Raw genomic sequence first — 19,634 nt, 5'->3', positions numbered from 1 at the left:
ACCTCCCACATCAGACATAAAGACCTGTTCTCAAGCATTCCTGCAATTGCTTCATCCTCTCCATAGCCCTTGAAGTCCAGCTGCTCACTGGACAGCGTCCAAACCTTGACACTGATGTATTCAGCCATAGAAACATATCACAGAAACTACAGATGGAAAAGACACTGCAAGTCCTCCAGCTCATTTCCTTGTCTTCAGAGGAGCTGTGAGGTTCTCATGCACAGTGGTCCATAATTGCATTTCCTTCTTTGCAGTCTTCTGCTTAGAATTATTTCCGAATGAAACTGTGAGCTAAAGGCTAGCATAAGTGTCCTCTATCCTCTATTTAACCCCACGTTCAGGGCAACGTCTGGTCATCGTTTAAGCGGAGTCAACACTGCTCTTGGGCTGACTCTGCAGAGATTTAACCCATTCTCTGAGCACGGATCTCTGTCAGGCAGCAGAGGCTTTCAAACACACCTACCACTCATGGATGCCTCAGTTCCCCCGTGTCCCACTTCAGAAAGAGGGAAGGATTCACTTTACTTAACCTAGGCCATGCAAAATTCAGGGTGCTCCCTCCCTGAAGAGAAAGTGTGAGGGAAGGAAAAAAAGGAAGATCTCTGAAAAGATTCAGCCCATTTTTACATGAGATCCTCTCAAAAACATGAGGCTTGAAGGACCCAGAGATGTCCCTTTTATGCCACTGACTCTGGAGATGAGGTCCATGACTAGGCTGAGTTTTAAACAGACAGAATTATGTCTAATGAACTTCTTACATCCCATTCTTCAGCAGTGCTGGAAAATGCTAACTTAAGTGTCTTCAGAGAAAAGCACACAACTCTGTAAAAGCAGGTTGCAGTAACTTCAACCAAGCATCTTAAAAAACAGTGACAAAATCTCAGCCCAAGCACCTTCACGGGCATGCAATTTGTTACAAGACTTCTCTCTTCACCACCATCCTTTCGTGCCATCCCAATGGACAGCTGGGACTCAGAACAACTGCCTTGCTCCTGTTTTCATGCAACACCTGGCTGAGAGCTAGGACTGGAGGCCAGTGATGCAGGCCTCGAGGAGCGAGGAGTGCGGATGGCTCAAGGATCCATCCATCGTGCTCCGACCTGACCGCCCTGCTGGGGAGGGGGGCGCAGACCAAGTCCTCAAAGACAGAATCCCAATTCTTTTCCAGCACTGACTTCGATCCATTGCTTAGAGATACTCAGCACTGCAGTGGTGGACCTGAATTCACCAGGAAGGACAAGGTGAGCCCGTGTCACACTGGCAAAGCAAGTCTGCACAAACATTTTGTCAGGAACCATGCTCCAGTCCCTGAAAGGGGCTCCACCTTCTAATGCCAATGATATATTTCAGAATCAAATTTCAGCTGTCATATACCGGGTAGACTGAAGAAGGAGGAATGAGGTTAGGTTCTGTTGCGCACGCTGTACTAAAACTGCTCAGCAGCACGTCCAAATAGTTGAAAAGAAAGAAAAAAACACGTTTTCCCTCTTTTTGACACACAAAAAACATCTATCTGCCCATTACAATTTCCAATATTCCAGGTAAGCAATGGCAAACAGGTAAAATGATGGTGGTAGATGAAGGGAATCTGTATGACTCGCTGGGAAAGACAGCAGTTCTCCGACCAGCAGTTGAAACCTTCCCAAATCATGTGTGTGGGGTGTACATGTGTGCTTGCGTGCCCTGATGGACACACGACTATCTGTGGGTCAGCACTAGTGTCCTACGACTGAGGTCCCCATTACCCCTCCACTGCTGTGGTTTTCACATGTTGTTTCTTTTTATTGTGTGGACTATAATTGCCTGCGGTCTTGTGAAAAATAAAACTGTGGCTTTTTTGGAGTTATCCCCTGTCTACCCCTTTTCCCAAGCTCCCATGGAAACACCACCAGGACTGCAGGAACCAATTAAAGATCACTGACTCCAGGCAAAGCCTGAACATGCAGAAAGAAAAACAAACAAACAAGCACGCTCCATTAGCTGAGGATTAGCCACTACCTTGTTTGCTTCTAATCTTTGCAACAAAAGCTGGAGGGGAGAGAAATTTCAGGCTGGTCGTTGAGTTCTGTGCAAGCGTGGGACACACGGGTGTGCTTGTGTTTGGAAGGACGGATGGATTTGCTCATAAAGCCAACCTGTAACACTATCTCTGTTATTCCAGTTGACAAAGTGACATTTCCACAGTGATTTCTGAGACCTCCCACCACGCCCCAAAACACACAAACACAAAAACCCCACCAGCTGTTCAGGCATTTCCCATCTCTTTCACCACCCCGAGAAGGAAAAGGCAGACACGAGTCCTCAGCTCCACGTGAGAATTTGACAGCTTCAAAAACGTCAAAAAGGACAGGTTGGCATCACCTTTTCTGCAACCAGCCCCAAAAGAATACCATTCTTTTCAGAGAAGGAAAAAAAAAAAAAGATTTGGTTTCTTTCTAATCAAATATGATGAGATTTTATTCATATCAAAACAATAATGCCCTCACTGCTCCTAGGAAAGCGCAGCTGCCTCCCACACTGAAAAATGCAGGCCACCTTTGTAGGTAGCAGCTGTATTAAGAGCTGCTGCAGCCTCTCTTTTCCTATTCTACTAAACTCAGCCTTACTCAATGCCAGCCTACAGCTACTAAAACTTACTAAGGTTTCTTCAAGAGGGATGCTTCTATTCTATGTTCCACAAAAGCCCATCTAACTTACAGCATTAAAAAAACACCATAGAAATTGAGAATGTTGCAGGAAATAGTCTTAAAAGTTATAGAATGAAATACAACTCCTTTTCAAGGATTGTGGGACCTCAGGGTTTATTTAATTGATTAGCACCTGGTGCCATACTGAGAGCTTATTTCTGAACCATGGAATTCATTTCAAGGCTGGTTTCAGTACGTTCCCTTTATCTCAGTGGTGACAAGCTCACAACAATGGAGGTACCAGAGCTGTGCGAGTTAGTCCACAGGACAAAAGGAGGACAGAGGACAGATGCCAGCAAAAAATAAAAGCTGGTTCCCACACGCTTCAGGTTCATCTTTAAAGCTGATAAATTTTGAAACGTTTTGTCCATTATTTTTTTTATTACTTGCCAATAATCTGTGTAAACCACATCCTGGCTTGCATTTGGATAATAAACATCCTTCACTCAGCATCTCTGTTGACCACGAGTCTTCTGAGTCATTCAGTGCTTGCAGTCAAACCCCTCCCTCGCCCGGAGCTCCTACCCAGTATGTCTTCGTAGACGTTCTCCTCAGATAAAGTGCGTGTGAGGGCCAGCTTGGTCTGCGCGTACCAGTCCACCCTGCCGTTCTCAGATGAGGACTGCAGCAAGTCTTCAAACTCATAGGACTTCCTGCACCATTGATGGGGAGGAAAGGAACGCATGAGGAGAGTGATACAGCCAAACAGCTTTTACAACCACATTGCAGCGCTTCATAGTTCACTTCCCGACACACAAGGTACCTGCCAAAGTGGGTTACTGAGGAGGGAACAGTGCACAGTCCCATTCCATGCAGAGAATGAAACACTGAGATCTGTTATGTTTACCAGCCACACAACTGAAGGCATTTCAGGGATGCCAGAGATTATTGGGGTTGTCATGGCAATAGCACGCTGTGAAGATGTGTGTGAGGTGGCGCATCCTGCAAGACTGCGTGGAACCTGAGGCCACGACAGGCTCCATTTACAACACAGACCCCACCCTTGGCAGGAGTAAGGGGGCCCCAAGATCAACCCTCCGAGCAGTACAGGAGAGCAGAACTCACGTTTGGGATGGCAAAAAGAGTTAAAACTCTACTAAGTGTCCTCCACTGACAAACCTGGTGAGTTTCTGTTTCCCTCCTGCAACCAAACCAGGAATTTTTAGGCGACTGTTTGCACAGTTGTGTATTCTATGCCTACCACCTCAAAAATGTGCTACAATCATGGGAGTGGAGGAAAAAACACAAAAACACAAGAAGGCACCCCAGGAACAGATATACACATCAGATTCAGTTAGGAGCACAGGTATGCTATGAACAGCCAAAATGCTGCGCTAGAGCCCAGAGATTCTCATTCTAGACTTGGCTCCAGATCAGCAATATCCATTTCGTAATTACATTTTCTGCTAACAACAAAGCAAACGAACAAATGGGGGACTGGGGATTGTGTGTGACCCAGGAAGGTCCAGCTCTCCCAGTGAGATGTGGGAAGGAGGAACTCCACCACCAAGAGCAGCACCTGCGCGATACGCAGCCCCAGTACCTGTGGTCAGCGTTGTTCTTGTGCTTCCCGCTCCAGAGCCTCCTGCTGACGGCTGATGGGGGCGGAGAGGAGGGGAGAGGAGGAGGAGGAATAGATGGCAGAGGGGGCAAGTTCCTTTTATTCCTAGCTGCTGGCACCCAGTCCTCTTCCCCCTCGTGTTTGAAAGTCCGACGGGGCTTTGGCAGCGGGTTGATAAAGGGTTTCTTCTCCGGCACCCCTGGCTCTGTGTAGACATTTTCCACGTTGCAGTCCTTGGATTTCGTGTGAGGAGTTCTTACCTCTTCCAGAGTCCCAAAAATTGGCTCATTGATTTCAGAGTCCAAGCCAAGAAGTCTTTTGTTGAGCTCAGCCCCACATACGCTCTCATGGCCCTCTGGAGCAGCGTGTCCTTGTGCCGCCTTCTCCTGCAGGCACTGTGGGGAGTAGTAAGTACCAGGCAACTGTGGCTGCAGCTCTGCTGAGCCATCTTTCAAAGCCTGCTCTAGCTTCTTGACCTGACTAAGCACTGAAACGTTCTCCTTCTGCACCTCCCACTTCCCACCTTTCACTTCCCTGCATTTTCCAATGCCGGATTCCACTTCCCCATCCTTCTCTGTTTCCCCCTTTCGCTCTGCTCCCTGCCCTTTTGGAGTTCCTGCTTTCCGCTCATTCTCTTTGCCTGCCCCTTTGCACTCCAGTTCCCAGCTCGTAAGCCTCTTGGCTTCCACTTTCCGAGTCACCAGTGCTTCTCCACTCGTCTTCTCAACTACACAGGGTATTTTGTGCTCCTCTTTAGCTCCTTGCTCCTCCTCTCGGCGAGGAGCAGACTGTGTTTCCTTTTTCCCTTCCCACTCTGAAATTTTGTCCTTAATGCTAAAGGACTTATTCCTCAAGCCAATTTTTCCAGGTGACCGTATATTCTGAGTACCTCCTATCTGCCTCCTGATGATTTTACTGTTTTCTTTAACGTTCAGATCCACAGATGGGTCGCTGATGATCATTTTGGGACTAAGCATGTTCTGCTGAAAGCAGTCTAGTTTGGGATCCAGCATCAAGTTCTCCAAGGCTCCGAGTGGGTTCTTCACCACACAAGAAACTGGTTCAGCTTCAGGCGTTAAACTCAGGCTGACAGAGGCACCTTCAGAACATCTCTCACTCGAAAATCCACACAGAAGTCTTTCTAATTTCTTCACAGCTGCCGTATTGTTTTTATCCGCAAGCTTGATCCTACACACCAAAGAGAAAAAGAAACATTCACTGCCATTGCTCAGCCTCGCTTCAGCCCATCAGCTCCACAAGCTCTACCTCATAAAGCTGATAACAGCAGAGGATGCTCAAACCAAGAGCTTGAGAGACAGGTTTATGGGGGAGAACGCTATGGGAATGGTCTTTGTAAGTGGAACAGAATGTTCTGCTCTTGTTATGACTAACAGTGTGAAATGAAATCTTTGTCTGTGGCAGAAGTAGGTGGCAGGTAATGATTTCTGTGCATCAGATGTGCTGATGCTAATGAGAGGTTCGACAGCATTTTTGTATGTGTGCTTAGATGTGCGGCAGTTCTGTACATCGTTGGGGCGTTAAGCAGATCCATTGCAAACAAACACAAAACTGACCCTTTGCAACCAACAGCAAAATTGTAGCTGCTAAGAGGAGAAAGCATGTGATGCAGCTGGCCTTCCTTTAGAGCCTGCTCAGAGGATCTGTCTGGACTCACCCAAATGTTCCCACATGCACATTAATGCACAAACCCTGCTCTTTTATTACTACGTTTCTATGTCCTCACCATCCCAAGCTGCACGTGGGCTCGGACTCCCACACATCCAGGCACACTCCCTTGGCCCAGAGCATGTGACGTAGCACCTGGGGACTAGACTCAATGTTTTCACAGCAAGGGATTAAACATTGTCATTGTCTGAGTCCAAATTGCATCAAAAATCCCTATTATCTTTAATCTGGGGATCTCCAAGTGCTTTCTTCAAGTTTTTCTCCAAGTGCTGTTGTATCAACACTGTGAAGTTCCAGCTGGACAAATAGTTACTCCGACACCAAATGTTTTTGAACCAAAGTAATTTTCAGTGCTTAGCGATGCCTGGGCTTGGAAAGGAGCACCAGCACAACACGAGGCACTTACTGAGATGCCAGCCCTTGTCATCAGTCCCATTTAACCACAGTTCCAGCACTGGGGTTCAACCCAGTGAATTGCTGTTAACCTAAACGTATCAAGCGTGCCTCTTCCAGAACTTAGCACTTTTTTAAGAGCATTCACTTGGATACCCTGCATGCTGGCAGGTCTCAAGCTTTGTCCTGGAGTCAAGCACCGCTGGCAGCCATTGCAGACTGTTGTAGCACAAATTGAGTCTGGGATGGGTTTCTGAGCAGAAAGAGGACCTGAGCCAGATACTGTTCCTCCTTAGCCTCACAGAAATTTAACTCCTGGCTGTCTCAGTGACAACATCATGATTTGGTCAAGAACTGGCGCTGTGAACACCATGGATTTTTAAGTGAAGGGAAGTGGGCTTGACGATGCTGGACTGTGCAGTGGAAACCCAGGCTGTACACTGGGAGAGGCCTGTGGTGACAGTAAGCCTTGTGTGGGGAAGCCACGGAATCTCCACTGCTGAAGATTTCAAGTGCAGGTGGGGCACACATTGACGGGTGTCATCAGCACAAACGGTCTTGTCTTGGGGCAGATCTCTTCTAACGCTATGAGTCGAGGACATTATTGCTCTGACAGGATGCTAAAAACCACAGCAGGACAGCCCTGAAATGGCAATGAAACCAGCTGAGACACACAGTGGCGTGACTTAACCTGTGAGGAGAGAGGGACAGGGCAGAGCAGAAAGAATGCTTTCTTCTTCTGGTTTTCTTTCTCTTGGGGATAACAAATGAAAGCGAGGTACCTTGGCACCGAGACATGGAAAGCTCTCACCTCTCAGTGGACTTGCAGACACTGCTTTCAGTCTTGCTGCTCACATCGGCCGCCTTGCTAGCTGTCATCATGTCAGCACACAGCCGGGCAGCAGGTCACCTGCAGGCAGACACAAAGAAGAGGCATTGCTCTGTGCTCAGCATCCTCCTTGTTTTTGCAAACACACACATGCATGTTTCTTCCTGAAATCCAGGAGAAGAAGAGAAGCAAAATAAGGCAGCTCCCAGAGGACAGCCTCCATCTCATCACCTGCAAAATGGGAGCATATTTTATGAACACTTTTATTATATTCAAATTGTCAAAGGATTTAGATTTTCTTTCCTCACAGAAGACTAAAACAAAAATGATTTTAATAAGCACAGTGTTAAGGCCACACAGTTAGTGCTCCTGCAGTTGTCACAACATCTTCAGACTGGCAGAGGAAACATTTTCTGCTCACCAGACATTGCACTGAAGCAACTGGTTACCTTACACTATTCTCTTTGTGGGTCACGTCAGGCTGCTAATGACCTGCTTTCAGAGGACAGCAGCTTGTGGGGCAAGACAAATCGGTCACAAAAACGAGTCATTCTGTTTGCCTCACGATTTCCAGCATTCGTGGAGCAAGTCCGTCCCTCTCTGTCCTCCGCATACTGCTACTACATGGTCAGTACAACAAACTTCTTTTTATTGCCCCACAACACTCTTACTCCATAGAAAAGAGCACTGGTACTTTGCAGCACCACCTTCTTACTTCTCTAGGCAATCTGCCTGCTCTGCAGCGTTTCCAGGACAAGAAGGGGCTCACCACATAATACGCAACACTCGGAAAATCTGAAGCCTCTCAAATCTATCCTCCCAGCTGCTCTGCCAGATGCTACTCTGCCATGCCCAGTGTTTGGCAACAAGACTGAGTGCCTTGGGAAATTTAGTAGGCTCTTGTAGTTTAAAAAAAAAAAAAAAAAAAAAAAAGAAATCAAACCAAAACACTGAAGAACAAAAGAATCTCTCTTTTCCACTGTTCAAGTACTCTGGGCAGAGAGAAAGAAAAAAAAATAGAAAAAAAATCTGTCTTGTTTGTTTCCAGTTTTCTCTCCCTCCTTTTATCCCCCACTGGCAACGTTCCTGAGATGAGGAGTGAACTCTGGGTCAACTCAGTGTGTACACACGCAGGGCAGGCCGTGGCTAACCATTCAGCAGGCTCCCTCTCCCCAGACAATAAGCCCCCTTGGCTTCTCTTCCTCATTAGTAAGTGGAACAAACACCCGCTTCACTTCTAGACACAGAGCAGCCTTGCAAAATTGACCAGCCCGAGGAACAGAATCTATTCATCCATCCCTTAACTGTTATGGATTGAGGATAATGAAAAACTACTGACCGCTCGCGTCCCTGTCCAAGGGATGACTCACCCAGGCAGCCCGAGCACATTCCTCCAAAAAACGCCAACAGAGGTTGTTCTGCACTTGGCTTGCACCTTCCCCAGAGCAGGGATGGGCTTTACTCGGATAAGCAGAGACTGAACTGTGCTGCACAGCAGGGGCAGCGAGTGCTGCGCCTCGGCACTGCCCTCAGGGGTAAGAAATCCTACCCTGACCGTGCGCTGCCTCTTTGGAGCCCCGTGGTGACCTGCTTTAAATTGATGATAAGTTTAGTTGAAGCAGCTCACGGACAGGGTCAAAAACACCTGATCTGGTGCAAGGCAGGAGATGGGGGTGTGTGGACAAAGCGGGAGGACACCGGGGAAGAAAGACCAGCCTCAGCAGTGCTGTCTGCTTTCCTGCCTCATGTGCAGCGTGACCAGGGCACTGAAATCGCCTAGAGGAACACGGGCAGGGCCGAGTCCAGCCTGCAGACAGCCTGAGAAGGACAGACGTACACCAAGCAGGTCCTTTTTGGCCTACTGCAGCTTTCTGCATGAGCCACACACGAACTCTGCTACGCGAGGTGAGGCAGAGCCGAGCCCAGAGCCGCGGCTCCTGGCACGTACACCGCGGGGCAGCAGGGCCGTAAAGGGGGAGAGAAGATGCCAAGCCCCGTTTGAGGAGCCCCAGCACCAGGATTTATTCAGTAATCCCTGCCATTGTCTGGGGGAACAAAGCCGCCATCTGATACCGTTTCAAAATTAAACTGGGAAAGGAAGGCCAGGGGAGGAGGCGGGAGGGAAGCGGGAGGGCAGGGAGCCCTCGAACCTGCCGGCGGGGCTCTGGGAAGGATGTGAAGCCTCCCAGCAGAAGCCTCTCCTCGCGCCCGGCCTCACGGTTCCCAGGGCCATGTGATAGGGGCTTCCTGCCACCGAGCAGAGCGAGACCTACCCCGACCCCTCTCTCCCAAACAGAGTTCCTGCCTGCTTTGTGCTTGCGGAGAGGCGTTTGTTTACTGCTCTATCATTGGCATGCAGGAAGCAGCCTTGAAATGAGCTGTAATCATCTGTCTCCAGCAAGAGCTGTTTGACTCTCTGCTAATTTAAGTTTTCCTCCCCCCCCCTCCCAGCCTCCCAGATGCCCTCTTCCCCACTTCCGATGATCGAAAGGCCGCCGGCAGTGCTCACATCTGCCTCAGGGCACTGGGCACTGGTGGGTAAAACAGAGGTGCCAACAGCAGGCACGCTCCTAGATCCAGAGGGCTGAGGGGGCTGCTGGAGGGCTGCAAGCTAAACTTCTTCAGGGAGGGAGAGAAACCAGCTATGTCCACTACCTGAATGCGCTCGGTACAGCCACCAGCGATGCCAAAAGCCAGGGGAGCACCGAATATCCTGCAGCTTATAGCACCAAAAATGCATACGGCCAGGTCACCCAGGCAGACCTGTCTCCAGTAAGGTCAGGAGATGGTCATGATGAGCCTTCCAGGCCAGCCTGCTTTGCTATTTCGTTTGTGGGGAATGAAACAAGTGTACCTCGATGGGGTTGTGGTTTGGGGGTGGGTATTGCCCTTGCTGTGCACTGGAGGCCACGTCTCAAGATCTTCTTTGCTCCGATTACGCTGCACCTCGCGCAGAAACGGGATCCGAGCCTGTAAGTGGGACCCCAGCCACCACGGTGGTGCACACAAACAATGAGGCTCCACATCAGCAGGAGCGACCCGCAGCTGGTCAGACTCTCGTCCAAGAGGAATAAAGCCATGCTGCGCTGAAAGCCCACGCACACTTTCTTCTCCTCGGTGCTCACAGAAATATTCTCTCCGGTTACTCTCACAAATTTTGCGTTCGGGCCAGCAAATCGGGGCTGCCAGGCAAAGCCTGCAAGCAACACTTCTCGAGGTCGGTGCTTTACAGAACAAAGGACGCAACATACACGGGGAAACAATGCACCAACGCTATAGGACGTATATACATAAAGGACAGGAAGGATGCCAAGAAGACAAAACACTAACAGGAAAATCGTGAGCAAGGCCACGCCGAGAGTCAAAGCCTCACGCGCCCCCTCCCCCAGCCCTTACTTTGTTTGGAGCCCATTTCCCTTTGGGGGAAGGAGAAAGCATGGAGGCGAGTGCTCGTGCACGAACACAGGCACGTAGGGCCATGGTGAGGACCTGCGCACGGTCCCAGCACCAGGCAACATCTCTGGGCCGTGCACGGGCCCCTGCGAAGCCCCTAGAAGCACATGATGGGATCCTAACTGTGGGCTGCAAAGCCCAAGCCATTTATTGAAGGAAAAAAAAAAAAAAAAGGGAAAGTTGGATAAACTTACATAAACATAAACATGAAGGGCCAATGACTGGAAAGTGATATGTTCCTATAGTACGTTTTGGAGTACGTTTTAGAGCTGGATCCCACACAGTCTCCTTCCCCTCTTGCCCCACTCTGTTCCCTTTGATCTGTGGTATCTTACCACAGTGCTTACAAGGGGCTCAGGAGAATCCCATGTGTCAAAACAAACTGTATTGTCGAAATACCCGAATGGCATCAAAGCACCACAACCTCTCTCTTGTGCCTGCACCCCCCTGTCATAGGGACAACGCTGCAATTCAAGGAATGCAGAAGCTGACAGCGTCAGCATTCGGGCTGCCTGCAGGAAAGCTGTTGTGTTATGATATGTCCTTAATTTTATCACACAATTCATTCCACTGATCTCGCTCTCTAAGTCCACAGCGCAAATTGCCTGCTTGTATGTCACTAACCTGATTCAGTGGATTGCTACACTTAAAGGGACTGTCCTGCTCCTCCCTTGGTGGCCAGAAACGTGGTCTCCTCCCTGTCTTTGGCAAAGGACATGCCTGATCGGATCAATAGTTGCTACTGACTAAGGATGCATTGAGGAAAGGAGGCAGAGGAGAGATCCCACCACCCCCTACAGCTATCCGAAAGGAGGCTGCAACAGGGAGGTGTCAGGCTCTTTTCTCAGGTGACCAGTGACAGGACGCAAAGAATTGGCCTCAAAATGCCCCAAGGGAGGCTTAGACTGGATATCTGGAGGAATTTCTTCATGGAAAGGGTGGTTAGACACTGGAACAGGCTGCTCGGGGAAGTGGTGGAGTACCCATCCCTAGAGATATTTAAGAGACATGGATGTGGTGCTTAGGGACATGGCTTAGCGTTGGTATGGGTAGCGTTAGGTTCATGACTGGACCTGATGGCCTTTCCAACCCAAATGATTCTGTGATTCCATATCCCTTCCCTCTCACTCCTCCTGCCTCTTTTCTATTAGTCACAATGCTTGTAAAGCCCTTGCTGAGCTAGTTCAACTCAGTAAACTAGCAAAGAAATTCAAGTGAAAATGAAAAGTCTGCTGCTCAGGTAGTGACATCAGCCGCCTGTCATGGAAAACCTGATGAGCACTGAAGCCCTGGGAAAGGAAGAGATGAAACCACCTTCAGGATACACTGAATATTTGCTTTCTCCTCACTTTTTCTCTTCAAGGATACTTATTGTTTAATATGCAAGGGTATAAATGGCAAACTGTTGCACAGATCATAGTCAAAACTACAGTTTGCTGTTAGCACAGAGAGAAGCAAGACTTGGTGTTTCAGACTGCTACAGACTTCAGACTGCATTACAACCCCCAGGACAGGGAGCACACAGCTGCCTGGCAAAAACTCCTCGCTAAGGGTTTGTCTGACACTGGTGAGCCTGGGAAGGTCAGGTGAGGAGGTTTCTCAGCCACTTCTCCTCATTGCACGCTGAATTTAGCAGGGAGTCCCTGCAGGCACCAGTTTCACTCACTACATTACCCTGGTTCACCTTCGGAGCCAGCCCCTCCTGCTGTGCTGAACAAGGCTGCAGATGTGTCCAAGGACTGCTGTGAAAGCCAACAAGTGCTGTGAAAGCCTGAGCGCTGACGCCTCGGAGGGCCCAACTGCAACTGCTCAGGTAACTGCAAATGTGGCACTTCTTACTCCCCGAGTGCTCGGCTTCACACGCACAGAAACTGCTTTCAGAGACTGCAAACGAGCTTTCAGTTTTGGGTTTCTCTGTTTTAAAGGCTGAGGAAATAAATAAACAAATAAATAAAACACAAGAAAAACACTGAAGGCCCACGGTATGGCATCAGAGAGGCACTGCCATGGAGTTACCAGAGGGGCTGGATGTGCTGGCCCACACAGCCCTCTGCCACTTGAGGCAGTGGAAGAGCTGGTGGCAGGGGCAGCTCCAGTAAGATGGGGGACAGACACTCTGCCATGGGTTCATATGTACGTACAGGGAGCTTCGGGAATCCCAGTGCCATTCCAGGCTTTGGTTGGAAGTAGCTTTGGGGCACACTCCATTACCATGGGCACCCTGAGCTGGTGGGAAGCATCCCTGCCCATGGTAGGGGGGCTGGAAGTAGGTGACCTTTAAGGTCCCTTCCAAGCCAAACCATTCCATGATTCCACGATTCTTCCATTAAGCATCACTCCATCTTCAAAAGATCTTCTCTGGTCTGCCCCCACTTCAGTCTTCTCACCTCGCCCTGCTAGGCCCCTGTTCCACACCATTTTCCTCACCTACTCAACACCAGTCTCTGCTCCCCGGCTGTCCCCTTGCTCACACAGCCCTGGTTTAACTCCCTGAGGTCGCTACCCAAGCCCCAGGTCCTGCTAATCTCATTTTCACCCCACTTGCTATCAGTTGTCTCATCCAGGCCCTATCTGCTCCTCCCCATTCCCCCTTTCCCCATGACTAGTTCCCTTTACTCCTCTCTTCCCAGTCCTGTCTGCTTAAATACCTACCCAGCCCTTCTGTACCCACAGTTTGTTCAAACCTTCCCTCCATCTCGAGGACTTTCTGCAATGGATCCCAGCTGCAGCCCTGCCCCAGTTTCCCTCGCCCACTCCCAGTCCCAGGAGGCCTCTACCATTCAGTGGACCTTACAAGCTGCTTCCCTTATAGCCTCCAGATTTATTTTTACCCATCCCCAGGCCTCAGCTCACCTAAATAAAACTAAACCCCAGAAATGTATTTTGTACCTGTTTAGGAGGCCAACCTTTGCCTCTGTACTGCAGATACCATGTATGCATTCCCATACAACTCCCAGGCTGGGGCTTTATGACAGGACCAGTGCATCAGCCTGACCTGTAGAGTCCTATCACTAAACCATGCCTCTCAGTGCCATGAGTACAAGTTAAAATCTTCTTCCCACAGAGCCTTGGAAAAGTTAAGTTGGAGATGACACAGGAATGGCAAAGGACTCGCTCTTGATCCAAGCAGAGTCCCTCACCAACAGATAACATTTCTGTTCCACAGCATAAGATTAGTTATAGCAAAAGAAAAGCCCGGTGTACTTTTTAATGTAGGGGAAACAGCACATTTTTCTTCCCTAGCTTCACTCCCTGCAACAGCTGAAACATTTTGGCTGAAGGCTTTCAAAAGTAATTCAGCCAGAGGCAAAGACTCAGCAGGGAAAACTGCAGACTGAAACAAAAAAAATTGATCTGAAGACAGAAATTGAAAACAGAGTCTTACAATACAAATTGTGTTGTGTTAAAGGTGGGGCCAGTTGCACCCACTATTATTAAGCTAGTTCCACATTTCCCATTGTCTTATTTTGCCTTTGTTCCTCCCCCTAAACACAAAACAAACAGAAGAAAAGCTCAGCAGCTCAAAGGGATTCAACATCCCTCCAGCTTCCTTCAGACAACCACACCCTCAGCTCCAAACACAGCATTTCCAGGGTTCGTGCTAGGATGCGACATGACCGTGTCAAGCAAAACAGCAACTCTCCTTCTAATTCATTGTTCACAAGCTCACATTTAATCAAGCCTTGCATGTATAGAAGGTAAATACTGTTATTCCTCCTGGTGGCAAGTATGGTTTGTGTTACTGCTTGGAGACACCATGCATCTCCACTCTTACAGGTAGGTCTCCTTCACATAGGAAGGAAGGGAAAGATTCACTATTTCCCAATCTGGCTGCTAAAATGAGTTCTAATTATAATGTTTAGTGGAATTACACTAAACAGCACGCCTGTGCCAGTTCTTGACAATACCAGGTCATCTCTGCGTGTTTCAGGTCTTGCATGAGCGCATGTGTGCACATGGTGGGACTGCTCAGCCCCTCAAGGTGGGATAATACTTACGTTTTGCTTTACAGCCTAATACATGAAAATTCAATTACTCTAAATCAAGGCTGAATAAGACAGGCTGAATAGTGGCGAATCTGGTGTTCCTGAAGCAAACACGAGCTTGCTGGTGACATCAGTGGAGCCAGCATTTCATACCTGTTTTCTTTGGCTTTGGAATTCCCCACATACAAGACGACTGCAGTCAATAGGGAATAAACCAACAGAAATAGGGACCAGATTTGCACCAGCAGACATATGCCAGCAGAATGGTCCATCAGCCACATGGAGAGGCAGGATTCCTAACAGATGCAGTGGAACTGGCTTAAATCTCCAACAGAGATGAAACTTTATTGGCAAATAAGCATTTCTACCAGTGTTGCCAATTGGTGTAGCTACTTTAAGTCCTTTGATAGGAATGCTACAAATGGTACAAAACCACCAGTCTTACTATGACAGTCAATCACTTCTAGTGTTAAAAAGAATTGGAAAGAATTCAGAGTTATTACTACGCTTCTAAGAAACCCAAACATTTGACAGCATAGGAAACAACCTGCCACTAAAATACAGTGTTCAGACCACGAGCCACACTGGAATTAATTTTCAATGTGGTGAGATAACCTGTGCTGTTCTAGCACAAAGGAGACCCGAAGAGGTCCCAAAGAGGAGCAACTCTGCAAAGAGTTTCCTGTCAGGAAGACAAATCCTCTAACATCGAGAAAGGAAATGAGAGCATTACAATGAAGAGCCTAAACTTCCAAAATAAGTTATCACTGGGGAAGATAAACTGAGCCTCAGCAAATCCCTCCCGCGGTGGCCTTCACCCTGCAGGATGCTGACTCCGTCCCCCCAGAGGACTCAGCAGAGGGCTTCCTGAGGCGGCCCTCCCCTCATCCTTGGGGCACCATCTGCAGCACCCAGGTAGCTGCGTGCCCCGAGACCTTCCTGCAGCAGTGCTGAGGCAGCAAAGAGCTGCCTGCGGACTGCTTCTCGCTCCTCACTGTCCTACGTACCTCAGGCACTGCAGATGCAGGCCCTGCTCAGTGCAGATCCCATTTCCTACACTGCAATGTCCCATGCGCAGGGCAGCACACGTCACCCCATCCCTCAGCCTTCCTCAGGGCCAGGCAGCACGCGACCCGCCAAAGACCGACCCATCACGAGGAGGAAACCTGCACAGCCCCGAAAAACCCCAGCGAACCACCCCAGCTCTGCAGAGAGGGCCTGCATTTATTTATTTTTCCAGGAGAGAAGCTGCCCGGGGTGTGCGTGTCTCTGTCAGGACAATAGGAAAAACGACGCTGTGGCGGAGCTGCCAGGAAACAGTCGGCCATCTGCCCGTGCGGAGAGCAGTTTTTCCTCTTCTTTTGTACTGAAAGGAATGTAGCCGAGAGCCGCCATCCCCATCCGCCCTGTGCTGGGGAGGAAATCTGAGCGCCTGGGCCCTGACAGGGAGAGGAAGCGGGGGGGAGGGCGCCGGCCCGGTCCGTGCGGTGGCGTGGGTCACTGCGCTGCCGGCCAACAGAGCGGGGAAAAGCCCAACACAAAACCCCAAATCCTGGGGAAAGCTGCTGTCCCTCCTCGGTCCTGTCACTCGCACGTGTGGCTCGCTACTCGCTCCCTCACTGGCTGCGGAGGCGATGCCAAGTGAAGGAGCCGCTGAGGGGCTTCGGCAGAGGGGTGCACCATGAGGGCAGCGGCACAGGGAGCGTGAGGATTTCCCCTGTGCTGATGCTGGCACCCCCGGGTGAGAAAGCAAAACACAGAGAAAATGAACTCGCTGTGTTGTTCAGATACCATGCTGCTCCCAGAGCAGAGCCCCCAGGAGCCGGGCTTTTAGCAAGTTGAGCACAGAATGGCATAGGGACAGACCTGAGCTCTTTGGCACCACAATGGCTCAGTGGCACAATCTTCTGTCACCTTAGTGCCAGAAAAAAAACATAAAAAACAAGAAAAGCAAAATTTTCAGAAGTGACTAAATAATATTAAGACCCTTCTTCAAAGCCAGTTACTTGCACTTACATACCTGGAAAGCTCTGGCACTTACCAGGCACATCTACGCAGCCAGGTGCCAGATGCGGCTGGCAGAACTTGCCAACATGGGAGGTGCCTGAGATACCAGGTCCAGGTCCTGAAAAAGGCTCTCCCAGAAGAACCACTAGGCCAGACATGGTCTGAAGAGCTTCCTTGGGCCCTGGCAGTGACTCTCTGCATCTGAGCATGTCTAAGGGAGATCTGGACTGCCACCCATGCGTCCCCGTCCCTTTCTAAAACAAGGCTTGGGTTCCCCCAGGCTCCACTTTCTGTCTGTTAGGACTTTCTGAACACGTTAATTCCCGTAAAACAAAACCATTGGTGTAGCACAAGGCACGACCTGAGGCCACTTCTTTGGATGCTTCTCTCTCAGGCTGAAGGAGCAAAAATGAAGGAGGCAAAATGATGCTGTTCCTACCATATTTGTACAATCTTTAGTCCCCAGTGATTCAGTAGTGCCTAATAAACTTCAGCAGTGCAGTGAGAGGTATTAGGGAGGCCATGTAACCACCAGTAAAACTGCCTTGGCAAATACTGATGAGCGGTGTAAATTTTCACTACTGTATTAGAAAAAGAAAATATTTTCTTCCCAAATTCATTCCATTCCAGTTTCAGATAGATCAGGGTTCCTTTCTTTTTTTTTTTTTTTTTTTTTTTTTTTTAAGCATGACTGAATTAAGTAAATCAATCAATCAACAACAGAAACTGAAAAACACTGAAAACATTTACTTGGGAAATCTTTCTCTCTCTCTTTTTTTTTTTTTTTTTTTTTCCTCCTTTCCTGAAGCATTTACTTGGGTTTCTCATGGCAGGAAACCCAGAAACTGGAGATTTACCAGAGGCACATTTTGTTACTGCTCTCCTCGAAGGGATGTGCTAAAGGCAATACACACTCTAGAGGACTTTAATTTCCATTGTTTACTTTCTTCCACATACATCGCACTGTTTGATAAGGGAGCAGAAGCAGGGAATCCGTGTATAATTTCCTCCACCGAGCCCTTATCTCACGACCGAAGCAGAGCTATTCTTACAGAAGCTTCCAACCCAGAGAAAGTGCATCCAAGTTTTGTATTCCAGGGTAACCACAAGGGCATACTCCACCCAAGATGTTTGAACGTTGTCCTGGCCGGGGCCCCAATACTGTTTATTGTGCACAGGAAAAGCTCATTACTACAAAGCAGCTAGCACTGAATGCGTTGCACAAGGGTGCATTTTACAGGACCCAAAACAAAATCTCAAAGTGGGAGTCTTCCGGAGTCCAACCCTTTGCGGAAGCCCCTATCCCCTGCCCGATTCAATAAACAGCATTGTCTTTCATCTTCAGACTCCGAAACATCTGCTGCTCTGGTCCAACGTGAGGTGAAATCCTAGCCCTGCTGAAGGTATCGCTGCGAACCCAGCGTGGCGCGGCTTCCACTTCACCCAACCCTGCTCGCCAGAGCCACCTTCTCTGTACGAAGGTAGAAGATGGACTGTGTTGCTTGAATTTTCTGTGGCTTAACGCAGCTGATCTCTTGATAGCAACCAGATTTTCCTTATTGACAATAGCATGGCTACAGGCATTACTGGCAAACTAAACCTAAACTGGATCTTTTAGGGGAAATTCCCCAAACGTCTTCTTCAACTAGAAGATGTGCGAGAAGAACTTACGTAATGCTATACTTGATTTACTTCTTGGCTGGTAAGAAAAATGTTCAGCATTCGAGTAGGGATTCTTCTTCCCATCCCTTCCACATGTAATAATTCAAACATTCACACTGGATAACATTTACTTAACAAAAACCTGCCATCTGCTTCTCCTAGTGGGTTCACTCCATTTGTATTAAAAAGAAAAGTATGACAGAAGAGAAATTTCAGCGCTGAAAATAGACTAGCAAGGAGCTAATTTTGTTTATATGCCTTCCCAAGCAAAATGTATATGAGAGATGCGTGGTACTTGTAAATACAATTATCGCATAAAACTAAGAATTCACACAAATCTGACTTTTGATGACAGGTAAAAATGATGACGGATAAGAAATTAGTGCTACCTCTGGTCATAAGTTTGTCAAGAATGACTTTTCAAAATAAGGTACACTGAAATACAAGTAAGCCATTCATATGGCAAATATGTTCCTGGATATCCCACATAATATTCCATGCAGGAGTTAAAATGAACCAATGGGCACATCTGTCTCAACTAAATCTTGATGCCCATGTGTGAACTAATCCTTTAGGCTCTTTAATACTCCTGAGAGGTAAGTCATGCTCCAGAAGTACTCCTTCTCCCAAGGTGGGCACCTCACAAAGTCAGAACTACGCTGTAAAACTGCCCGTTCCTCTCACCTGAGCAGAAAGGGTCCGGACACAACTCATCTGGGCAAGACGGATCCCACTCACGTATCTGAAATACTGCTCTGCAGCCTCAGCAACTCCTTGAGCATAAATCACAGATAGGTTTGAGTGTTGCTGGATGAACAAATTATTTATGGTTTCTGATCAACTGAAACCCTTTTTGCCAAGTTCAATATAATTACACGCAGTATGCCCAGACAAAGAAAGATTCAAGAATTTTTTTGATGTAACCTGGAGAAATCATACAAAAGTTAGGCTCTTTATTTTGAAATGACATTTCCTAGCAAAATTTAGCTAAATTTTGAAGGGCTTAAGCCTTCCCTCCAAAAGCAGCTGAAACATTTTGTTTAGGCTTCCCTTCCTTCCCTCTGATTATTATTAATTTTTTTTGGAAGGGAAAGAGGAGGGAAGGGAAGAGATGGGGCTACCCTGCCACACGTCTCCAAATTTAGATATTTTTTAATTCAACCACAAAACTGAAAAAAACACACCACAAAAGGGCACAAAAGCCCCTGAACCTCACAGCCAGATCACTGCTCAGCTGAGTTAATGGAGCACTGCCTGTTGACACCAGCGGAAGAGCTGGCCTCGTTCGCCTGGTGACCTCATCCAGATCCATCTTGCTGTGCTTCATCAGCGGATCGCCAAGTTTTGCTGACACACTGAGGCAACTGCTA

The 19,634-nt window shown here is 48.3% G+C and overlaps 1 protein-coding gene across 1 annotated transcript in view; it reads right to left on the bottom strand.

Moving 5' to 3' along the window:
- DENND2A (DENN domain containing 2A) overlaps nt 1–19,634 on the bottom strand; it is a 52,575-nt gene that overhangs the window by 27,012 nt on the left and 5,929 nt on the right. The window contains exons 2-4 of the mRNA XM_084306139.1: nt 7,139–7,237; nt 4,231–5,436; nt 3,213–3,340 (exon numbers count right to left, since the gene is read on the bottom strand). Coding sequence (XP_084162265.1) covers nt 3,213–3,340; nt 4,231–5,436; nt 7,139–7,209 — 1,405 coding nt within the window. The 5' untranslated portion in view covers nt 7,210–7,237. The remainder of the gene's footprint in view (nt 1–3,212; nt 3,341–4,230; nt 5,437–7,138; nt 7,238–19,634) is intronic.

The sequence above is a fragment of the Netta rufina genome (assembly GCF_964035555.1).
Source record: "Netta rufina genome assembly, chromosome: 1".
Lineage (NCBI taxonomy): Eukaryota > Metazoa > Chordata > Aves > Anseriformes > Anatidae > Netta > Netta rufina.
The sequence above is the reverse complement of the archived record's forward strand: the minus strand, read 5'-3'. Positions and strand labels throughout refer to the sequence as shown.